The sequence below is a fragment of the Leucoraja erinacea genome, chromosome 20, assembly GCF_028641065.1.
Source record: "Leucoraja erinacea ecotype New England chromosome 20, Leri_hhj_1, whole genome shotgun sequence".
NCBI classification, from domain to species: domain Eukaryota; kingdom Metazoa; phylum Chordata; class Chondrichthyes; order Rajiformes; family Rajidae; genus Leucoraja; species Leucoraja erinaceus.
The window spans coordinates 4,383,295-4,394,813 of record NC_073396.1 but is presented as its reverse complement, the minus strand read 5'-3'; the positions used below and the strand labels follow the sequence as shown (position 1 = coordinate 4,394,813).

Genomic DNA, 11,519 nt, shown 5'->3' with positions numbered 1-11,519 from the left:
ATATGGGGAGAAGGCAGGAGCGAGGTACTGATTGTGGATGATCACAATCATGAGCCATGATCACACTGAATGTTGGTGTTGGTACGAAGGGCCAATTGCCCTACTACTGCACATATTGTTCAAAATTAAAAAAATTAAAAAGAGATGCAGATAGAGCAGTCTGGTCCGTGTGATGGACAGGTCTATATCCAGAACTCTGCAGGTTCTTGCAGTCATGGACAGAGTCGATCCCAAACCAAGCTGTTATGCAACCCGGCAGTATGCTTTCTACAGTGCATCTGGAGAAGTTTGTATGGGTTGTTGGAGGCATGTTCTGGATTAGGGATTATTTGGCCCTTCAATGGAAAGGAAATAGATTGAACAACAGACCAGTTAGCAAGCTCCAACACAAATGTCAAAAGTTTGCTGAAAAGATTTCTGACACATTCATCCTTTCATGGAAACCAACATGCTTCAAAAGCAATTAATGAACTTACTAATTATAACCTAGAAAGTTGATGCTTGACGATGCCTATCATTCGGCAATCGTTTGAAGAGAACTTTGCTGGGTGGATTATGATATCTTCCTGACTAGTTCTTTTTTTTCCAGATTTTTCCAGATTTTAGCTCTTTCCAGTAAATTGATCCAATTGAGAGACTATTTAAGCTTCAACTTAGCATTGTGAGGTCAGAGCACAAACACAAAGTGCTGGAGGAACTCAGCAGGTCAGGCAACATCAGTAGAGGGTAGGGACAGGTCATGTTTTGGGTCGGGACCTTTCTCAATGATTGGGGATGATCACCCATGATCACATTGAATGACGGTGCTGGCTCGAAGGGCCGAATAGCCTACTCCTGCACCTATTGTCAAGTCCCAACCCGAAACTTCGTCTTCAACAAAACTCCTTTGAGTTACTGAAGCGCACATTCAAACTCCGGGGGAAAAAGACACAAAGTGGCAGAGTAGATCAGTGGAGCCAGGCAGCATCTCTGGATAGGTGACTTTTCGGGGTCATGTTCCTGACCCAAAACATCACCTTCCCATGTACTTTGGAGAAGCTGCCTGACCCGCTGGGTTACTCATATCAACTAAAAATTGCAAGTTAATTTCAATAAAAGATAATCAGATAAACAATTGAAAGGAAAACGATGGGATTACCCCCCCCCCCCCCCATCCCCCAAAGCTACACGTGAGAATAAAGAAGCATCGAACCATTGAACTAACGATGGGAAGGGTTCGGGATGGGCTGAAGGGCCTCTCGTGCAGGTACCATTTCTACCAGCAGGTGGCAGCACTGGTGTGAGGCTGCGGCTCGGCAGCTCCTTGGTTCGAGGGTTGCCGTCAACACTCGGGGGGGGGGGGAGGGGGCCGCTCGGCTCTTTCCGGGAACAGGTGGAGCGGACGGCAGAGGGCGTGTGTCGGCGCTCGGCTCGGCTCTTTCCGGGAACAGGTGGAGCGGACGGCAGAGGGCGTGTGTCGGCGCTCGGCTCGGCTCTTTCCGGGAACAGGTGGAGCGGACGGCAGAGGGCGTGTGTCGGCCGCTCGGCTCTTTCCGTGAGCGTGAGCGTCCCCCCCCCCCCCCCCCCCGCTCGCCGGGAACAGGTGGAGCGGGGAGGAGGAGGAGGAGGTGGACGAAGGCCCACTCGGCTCGGCTCGGCTCGGCTCTTTCCGTGAGCGCTCGGGGGCGGGATGATCACTCGGTCACCTGGACAGCGAGGAGATAGAGAGGTGAATGAAGCGAGGGCGATGGCGCGTCTCCACACGTATCCTGGAGGAGAGGGAGCAAGAGGCAAAGAATGAGGTGAGTGGGGGCTTTGTGAAGAAGGCACAGTGTGGCTGTGTGTGTGTGTGTGGGGGAGAGAGAGAACGCTTGTGTGTTTGAATGAATGGGGTATAATAATAATAATACATGCACTGGAGTCAGCCTATAGTTTATTTAAGGTACACAAAATTACTGGAGAAACTCAGTGGGTGCAGCAGCATCTATGGAGCGAAGGCAATAGTTTATTTATTTTAGTTGGAGATCCCCCCCTATGCAACAAATAGAGATGCAAAAATAATAATACATGCACTGGAGTCAGCCTATAGTTTATTTAATGTACACAAAATTACTGGAGAAACTCAGTGGGTGCAGCAGCATCTATGGAGCGAAGGCAATAGTTTATTTATTTTAGTTGGAGGAGATCCCCCCCCCTATGCAACAAATAGAGATGCAAAAATAATTTAAAAAGCGACAAACGTGAGGGAAGAAAAAATAAAACTAGGTCGGGTCAGAGTGAAGAGAGTGTTTTCTTGGTCAATAAATAATGTCCCAGATATAGAACAGTTGTGATTCTCCAGGCAGCAGCGCCACAGCACGTGTAAACACGGTGCACTGTAAACTACATAATAAACCAGAAAAAAGGGCGAGTTGACAGTGAGATTAATCACATTCACACAGACACCATGAAGGGGGAATAATAATAAAGGGGGGAGAGGGTTTGTGTGAGGCCTGGGAGAGGGACGGCTTGGCCCGTTGCTATGGGAGACGGTGCGCGCTCCCGAACCGCAGCCGCCGCGGGGACGCGCGCCACCACTCTCTGCAGACAGACACGCACACACGCACACCAAATCGAAGGTAGACAAAAGCAAAGATCCTACAGCGGAGCTCTGCTGTAAGATCTTTGGATTAAAGTGCTGGAGAAACTCCGCGGGTGCAGCAGCATCTATGGAGCGAAGGAAATAGGCAACGTTTCGGGACGAAACGTTGCCTATTTCCTTCGCTCCATAGATGCTGCTGCACCCGCTGAGTTTCTCCAGCACTTTTGTCTACCTTCGATTTTCCAGCATCTGCAGTTCCTTCTTAAACACAAGATGCTGGAGTCATTCAGTGGAGCAGACAGGCACAAAATGCTGGAGCAATTCAGCGGGTCGGGCAGCGTATCTGGATGCATGCATCCCGCTCCTTCTCTCCAGAGATGCTGCCTGGCCCACTGAGTTACTCCAGCACTCAGTGTATTTTGCTTTTTGCGTTAAAATAAGCTTGAGCAGAGAGTGGAGGAAGTGTGTAGGAAGGAACTGCAGATGCTGGTTTACACCGAAGACAGACACAAAGTGCTGAAGTAACTCAGCCCTCCTCAGCAGGACAGGCAGCATCTCTGCAGACAGACATAAAATGCTGGCGTAACTCAACGGGACAGGCAGCATCTCTGCAGATAGACACAAAGTGCTGGAGTAACTCAGTGGGTCAGGCAGCATCTCTGGAGAGAAGGAATGAGTTGCATGCAGAGATACTGCCTGACCCTCTAATTTACTCCAACATTTTGTGCCTTTCTTTTATATAAACCAGCTTCTTCCCTACAGCCATCAGGCTATTAATGAATGAATACGTTTATTGGCCAAGTATTCACATACAAGGAATTTGCCTTGGTGCTCTGCCCGAAAGTGACAACGACATACAGTGATAGTTAGGTTAAACATTCCAATCACCAAATAAGCTCTGTACAACAGACTTGGTTTTGTCTTTTTACACTTAGTGTCTGTTTGTTTTATGCGTATGTATATATGTATGAATATATAAGTGTGTATATGTATGCATATACCGTGCCCCCCATAATGTTTGGGCCAAAGACACACCATTTATTTATTTGCCTCTGTACGCCATAATTTGAGATTTATAAACAGAAAAAAAATCACATGTGGTTAAAGTGCACATTGTCAGATTTTATTAAAGGCCATTTTTATGCATTTTGGTTTCACCATGTATAAATTACAGTGTTTATACATAGTCCCCCCCCCCCCCATTTCAGGGCACCATAATGTTTGGGACACATGGCTTCACAGGCATTTGTAATTGCTCCGGTGTGTTTAATTGCCTTCTTAATGCAAATATAAGAAAGCTCTCAGCACCTAGTCTTTCCACCAATCTTTCCATCACATTTGGGAACTTTTATTGCTGTTTATCAACATGAGGACCAAAGTTGTGCCAATGAAAGTCAAAGAAGCTATTATGAGACTGAGAAACAAGAATAAAACCGTTAGAGACATCAGCCAAACCTTAGGCTTACCAAAATCAACTATTTAGACAATCATTAGGAAAGGAAGAGCACTGGTGAGCTTATTAATCGCAAAGGTACAGTCAGGCCAAGGAAGACCTCCACAGCTGATGACAGAAGTATTCTCTCCATAATAAAGAAAAATCCCCAAACACCTGTCTGACAGATCAGAAACACTCTTCGGGTGTAGATTTGTCAATGACCACTATCCGCAGAAGACTTCATGAACAGAAATACAGAGGCTACACTGCAAGATGTAAACCACTGGTTAGCAGCAAAAATAGTATGGCCGGGTTACAGTTTGCCAAGAAGTACTTAAGACCAACAACAGTTCTGGTAAAATGACTTGTGGACAGATGAGATGAAGATTAACTTAAATCAGAGTGATGGCAGCAAAGTATGGAGGAGAGAAGGAACTGCCCAAGATCCAAAGCATACCACCTCATCTGTGAAACACGGTGGTGGGGGTGTTATGGCCTGGCATGTATTGGTGTTGAAGGTACTGGCACTTATCTTCATTGATGATACAACTGCTGATGGCAGTAGCATAATGAATTCTGAAGTGTATAGACACGTCCTATCTGCTAAAGTTCAAACAAATGCCTCAAAACTCATTGAATCGATGGGTTCATTCTACAGCAAGACAATGATCCCAAACATACTGCTAAAGCAACAAAGTAGTTTTTCAAAGCTAAAAATTGTCAATTCTTCAGTGGCCAAGTCAATCACCCGATCTGAACCCAATTGAGCATGCCTTTTATATGCTGGAGAGAAAACGGAAGAGGACTAGCCCCCAAGCACGGGTTATTGATAGGGGACGATCAGCTATGATCACAATGAATGGCGGTGCTGGCACGAAGGGCCGAATGGCCTCCTCCTGCACCTATTTTCTATGTTTCTAAAACAAGCATAAGCTAAAGATGGCTGCAATCCAGGCCTGGTCGAACATTACCAGAGTAGACACCCAGCAACTGGTGATGTCCATGAATCGCTGACTTCAAGCAGTCATTGCATGCAAAGGATATGCAACAAAATACTAAACATGACTACTTTAATTTACATGACATTGCTGTGTCCCAAACAATGTGATGCCCTGAAATGGGGGGACTATGTATAAACACAGCTGTAATTTCTACATGGTGAAATCAAAACGTATAAAAATGGCCTTTATTAAAACCTGCAATGTGCACTTTAACCACATGTGATTTTTTTTTTTCTATTACAAATCTCAAATTGTGGAGTGCAGAGGCAAATAACTAAATGATGGTTCTTTGTCCCAAACATTATGGAAGGCACTGTATATATAATGAAATCCTTACTTTCAGCAACACCACATATATGTAAACATAGTACTCTGTAAACAATATAATAAATGAAAAATAATCAGTATATATTGTGTGTGCGCGCCCGTGTATATACACACACACACACACTGAGGTTTTTAATTTTGTACCCATATATGCAAGGGAAGGGCGAAGCAAATTTGACTTCAAGGCGCATTCTCTACAATGCTAATTTTAAATGACATCAGGGCAAAAATTATCCAGAAAAATGTGACAATAAAGATGGTACAACAGGAGAATTTAGAGCTGAAAAAAGTACAAGAAAGAACCCTCCCGAGAGTGAGCCACTGCCTAACGGAAGCCTCTACACTTTCAAAATTAAGTGACCTAAATTTCTATTCTTGTGAACACTGCTCCAATTTTATTTCAAGTTGTGGCTTAGTTTTCTGATGGTTTACACAAATACAGTGTTTTAATTTCTTTATCAACTACATTTTTGTTTGGAAGATGGCAGCTTTTGCTTGGGTTAGGATTGTTAATCACACAGTTTAGTTTAGTCCGAGTCCGTGCGGACCAGCAATCCCTGCACATTAACACTATCCTACACACACAAGGGACAATTTACACATACACCAAGCCAATTAACCTACATACCTGTATGTCTTTGGAGTGGAGTTGTTTTATTGTATCAAAGAAGGACTGATATTTACTAAAACCTCAAGAGTCAAGAGATTTTTATTGTCATGTGTCCCAGATAGGACAATGAAAGTCTTGCTTGCTGCAGCACAACAGAATATTGTAAGCATAATACAGAACGGGAGATAAAAGTTCAGTGTGTCTATATATCATGTTATCATCTTGGTCATAAAATATTTGCAAAAGATTTTGAAGTGCTTTTGTTAACAACATAGTTACATTGGCAGTGACTGGTAGACAAAAATGCTGGAGAAACTCAGCGGGTGAGGCAGCATCTATGGAGCGAAGGACATAGGCGATGTTTCGGGTCGAGACCCTTCTTCAGACTGACTGGGATTCAGGCAATGACTGGGATCAGTGCTGGATTGGCCATGCAATCTGAAATTTGCTTTAATGTTGAAATGGGTAGGAAGAAACTGCACATGCTGGTTTACACCCAAGATAGACACAAAATGCTGGAGTAACTCAGCAGGAGAGGCAGCATCTCTAGAGAAAAGGAATGGGTGACGTTTTAGGTCGAGATCTTTCTTCAGATTGAGAGTCAGAGGAGATGGAGACATAGAGATATGGAAGGGTTAGGTGCAAAAAAAAGGACCGATCAAAGCCTACGATGATAAGGAAATGTAGAATGGTTCATTGTTAGCTGAGGAGAAGGTGACACGTATGTCTAATCAGGAGGACAGTAGAACTAATCGGAGAACTAGGAATGGGCCGGGACAGAGTGAGAGGGAAAGCAAGGGTTACTTGAAGTTAGATAAATCAATATACCACTGTAATGTTGGTGCCAACTACAGCAGATGTGCATGTCACATCTGGAGTGCAAGTGTTGCTTTTGCACCTCTGAACAACCTCCTGTGGAAAGCTGGGAATAACTGCTCCAAACTTGGCCATCTGTCTAACAGGCTGTACTATGTTAAATGGCTCTACTCTGGTGCACTGCCTTGGAGGGCAGCGGCCAGCGTGCATGCAGATAAACTGAGACGGAACATCCATTTCAAGAAGAGAGAGCAGGCTGATGGGAGGCTGTAAGATCATTGTGTAGCAGGTAAATTCATGGCCACCTCTGTGATTTCTTGGGTTTTGAGTTCAGCTGCCCCAGGGCTCATAAGGAGAAATATTACCTTCAGCTTGCCATGTTAGACTGTGAACCTAAGGTGGAACCCCAACTATCTGCTGTCTAGCTCATGGTTAAGGGCAATCTATGCCTGAAAGACAATAATAATCCTTTTATTTAATATGAAAGGAACACTGCAATTGCCTCTGTATATGTCTGTGCGGCAGTATTCAAGTGTGGCAGTATGTGTGTGGACATGATCGGATGTGGGACAATTATTTATTCCTTCTCCACTAAAGCACTATTTAAGATGAACATTCTCTAACTGTATTGGTTTAATCTTTAGAGATATAGTGCAGAAGCAGGCCCTTCAGCCCACCAAGTCTGGCCAACGAGCACACTAGCACTATCCTACACACACAGACAATTTACAATTTTACCAAAGCCAATTAAACTACAGGCCTGTAGGTCTTTGGCATGTGGGAGGCAACCGGAGCACCTTGAGAAAACCCGTGTGGTCACATAGGGGAGGGAGAAAGTACAAACTCCGTACAGACAGCACCTGTGGTCAGGATTGAACCTGGGTCTCACACGCTGTGAGACAACTCAACTGCTGCACCACTGTGCTCTAATCACATTTTGGACAGCTCGCTTACTGTATTTTTTTAAGTTAATCATCTTATTTGACCACTGGCTGTTAGTTCCTAACATTCCAATTAATTCTTTTTTTCCAAGTTTCAGATCACATTTATCTGACAACATGTTTAATGAATTGACAACAAATATGTCCCAGCCATCAAAAGGCAAACTGAAAAGGCAGCGGCGATCCTTCACATGCGCCGGGCATACTTAAGATCTTTGGCAACGATATCTGCAATGGCGCGAACTACAAAAGTGTCCTTGCCACACCACGCTCTAGTGCCCAGGAGTTGGTCAAAGAAGCCCTGGAGCGGTACTCTGTGAGTAAGACGTCTGTCAGCGAGTACCTGCTCTGTGATGTCATTGGGAGGTTTGAGGGGCTGGACAAACGCTGGCGAACGGAGTGTCTCCGACCACTGGGGGACAATGAGAAACCACTTCTCCTCCAGGATCTTTGGAAGCCTAAGGAGGGGTTTGCCAGAAGATTTGAGCTCCGCAGGCAGTCTGAGGTGGAGGACATGGCTTCCAAGGAGAAAGACACAACAACTGCAGGTACAGCATAGAACAGATAACAGTACAGTACAGCACCGGAATGGACCCTTCAGCCCACAATGTTTGCGGCAAATAATAATGCCAAGTTAAACTAATCTCATCTTCCTGTACATGATCTGGTGTGTCGCCATGAAGAGGAAGTTGAGTTTATTGTCCGAGGTACAGTGAAAGGTTTTCTGTTGCATGCTGTCCAGTCAGCAGAAAGACTGTACATGGTTACAATCAAGCCGTCCACAGTGTATTGGTACAGGATAAAGGGAATAATGTTACGTGCAAGGTAAAGTCTGATTAAAGATGGTCTTCAATTAGACAAATGGCAGCTCAGGACTACTCTCTAATTGGTAATAGGACGCTGGGAATAAACTGTCCCTGAATCTGGAGGTGTGCGTTATCACACTTCTGTACCTCTTGCCTGATTGGAGAGGGGAGAATAGGGAGTGACTGGGATGAGACTGGTCCTTGATTATGCTGGTGTCCTTGCCGAGGCAGCGTGAAGTCAATGGAAGGGAGGTTGGTTTGGGGAAGTTGGTCTAGGGATGTGTAGGAATGAACTGCTAATGCTGGTTTACACCGAGGATAGAGACAAAATGCTGGAGTAACTCCAGTGGGACAGGCAGCATTTCTGGAGAGAAGGAATGGGTGACATATCAGATTGAGACCCCACTTCCGACTGAGAGTCAGGGGAGAGGGAAACTAGAGATATGAAAATTTCTCTCCCCATTTCCTTCACTCCTGAGATACTGCCTATCTTTGGTCTAGGGGTGGTTTACATGATAATTCCTCCCCTTGCCTGCAGTTACTGTCGTTGCTCTGGTGTGTTGCTATAGAACAGGAGTTCGCAACTGTTTTTTGTCCCTTTTACCCCTGGCAATTTTAATAGCACATAACAAAGTTATTTCACTTATTTATGAACAACTAATGCCAGAACCAAACACAGTCAGTCAATGAGAAAAAAAATGTACAAATCCAGAATCAGCACATTTACCCCCTGGGTAGGTGGTAAATTTACCCCAGGTTGGGAACCCTTGCGATAGTAGAAGATGTCTTTTAATGCTGTGAATGGACAGCTGGGTGAAATTAAAACGGAAAACATTGGCGCACCCAATCTGCTTCCCTAATAATGGAAGCATTGCTGAGTAAAATCAAACCTCCCCTGCGCCATTACAGAGGAATTACAAAGTAAAACTGCAATCTCAGTTGAATTGGGCGAACAATACCATGATCTCTTCACGTGCCAAAAAAAGAGCCAGGATTTCTATGCAAACCTATCCCTTTAGTGTTTCAGCTGCCCTTTCTTTGCCCACCAGTCTCCCTGTGCTGCTCTACTGCTCTCTGACTCCATCTCTATTTTCCCAATATCCGAAGGGTTGCGCTTCAGAAATCCTACATCTTTTGTTCTATGCGGACAAATATATCCCTCGGGGAAATAAAGGAATGCAAGTGGATGAAAATCCCACACAGTTGGTTTATAAATATAATTTCTGCTGCTGCTTCTGAACCAACAGTCCTGCAACAAGTATAGCTCATCTATATTACAATAACCATAGGATAATATTGTAAAGCTCAATGAGCCATGAATTGAAAGCAATGTTAAAAATGATGTGCTTAAAAAAGAATGCATGAGTAACTTTAATATGTTATTGGTCCCTTGGTGTCTTGTACATGTATGGAATATCTGTTTTCATTGGAAAATCTGCATAAACAGAAGGGAGTTCTGGGTTGTGAATTCCAGGCACTTATTAAATGAACCGAGACAGTCCCTGAGACTTCGAAAGCATATAAAACCTTCCACATGAAACCAGCAAACCCCTGGTAAACGATGAGACCAATTTCAAACTGTTCCTGGTATCATGTCGTGCTAAAGGTTTTGTTCAGACCTTGCTGAATATTTTACTGGAAGAACTGTGCCATTTCCTGAAGCGTGGAACAAGCTTTGGTCAGTAATGGTTACCTGTCATTTTGTTTCTTAAATGTACAGAATTACGCATGGAGAAAGAAAATAGATCTTGGGGACATCTGTGACAGCGATGTTTTTTCAGCTGCAATTTACTGTTTAGTTCCATTTTTGTATGTGTTTTAGTTGCTGAAATACTGCCAGTTTTGGTAAAGTTGGTATGTGAGATATTTGCCGCTCATGATTTTAACTTATCATATTTCCGTCAGTATCGTATTTATTAACCTTAACAAATTGTCATTTTCACCAATCGTGACCAAAGGTAAGTATTTGTATATTATCTGTAGGTATACAGAGCAGTGCTTGCCGAGCGGAGGAAGGATATGTGTTGGTCTTTGTGCAAAAAGGAACATGTAGGTCTCAGTGTAATGGATTATTGACCAGGAGATATTCTGATGGGGCACATTCTGTAAACTTGATATTCTCCATGATGGTGGTCTGCCGCCACATTACAGGAAGGATGTCGAGGCTTTGGACAAGGTACTGAGTAGGTCCATTGTGATGTTGCCTAGATTGAAGAGAATTAGCTATCAGAAGAGGTTAGACAAACTTAGATTGTTTTCTCTGGAACGTCGGAGGCGGTGGGATGAAGTTTATAAGATTACGAGAGACATAAGGTAGAAAGTCTTTTTCATAGGGTGTGAAATGTAGAGTATCAGAGGGCATGGCTTCCAGGTGAGAGGAGGAAAGTTTAAAGGAGTTTTTTACTCATTGAGTAGTAGATACCTGCAACATGCTGCTGGGTAAGTGGTGGAAGCAGATATGGTTGCAATGTTCACGAGGAATTTCAACAGACATGAGCAGGCAGGGAATTGAGGGATATGGAACATGTCCAGGAAGATTGCAGTTTATTTGGTATAATTGTCGGCTGAAGGGCCAGTTCTCGCGCTGTTCTGTGTTCTTTAGAATTGTGGGTTGCATTTAATGAACCGATCCATTTTAAAATAAAGACTTGTCATTTAATTAAGATAAAGTGCTTTACAAGTATATCATGTAGTCAGCAGTTTTGCAAATTTTACAATTTGCAATTGGCTATATAACCAGTCTATAACCAGTAGTTGGATCATTTTGTGCTAGTGTTCTCAGCAAAATTTATTCCAGTAATGATGCAAGTCAGAATAAACCAGGTTAGTAATTATTCGTGAGTTTGAAATCTTGACCGGTACCAAATTGGAGTGTGTATTTCTGATCAGGAGCCACACAGCCAGAACTAACACTTTTCCAGTGTATGGATATTGAAAATCAGATGATGGAAATCTGAAATTAAAAACATAAATGCCAGAAACATTCAACACTGGGTAGCAAATGTGGAAGGAGAAACAGATTA

General features: G+C 43.7%; 1 protein-coding gene across 1 annotated transcript in view; it reads left to right on the top strand.

Moving 5' to 3' along the window:
- Positions 1-1,638: 1,638 nt before the first annotated feature.
- LOC129706651 (ras-associating and dilute domain-containing protein-like) overlaps positions 1,639-11,519 on the top strand; it is a 46,618-nt gene continuing 36,737 nt past the window's right edge. Inside the window, 3 exon segments of the mRNA XM_055651033.1 lie at positions 1,639-1,781; positions 7,783-7,881; positions 7,883-8,238. Coding sequence (XP_055507008.1) covers positions 1,777-1,781; positions 7,783-7,881; positions 7,883-8,238 — 460 coding nt within the window. The 5' untranslated portion in view covers positions 1,639-1,776.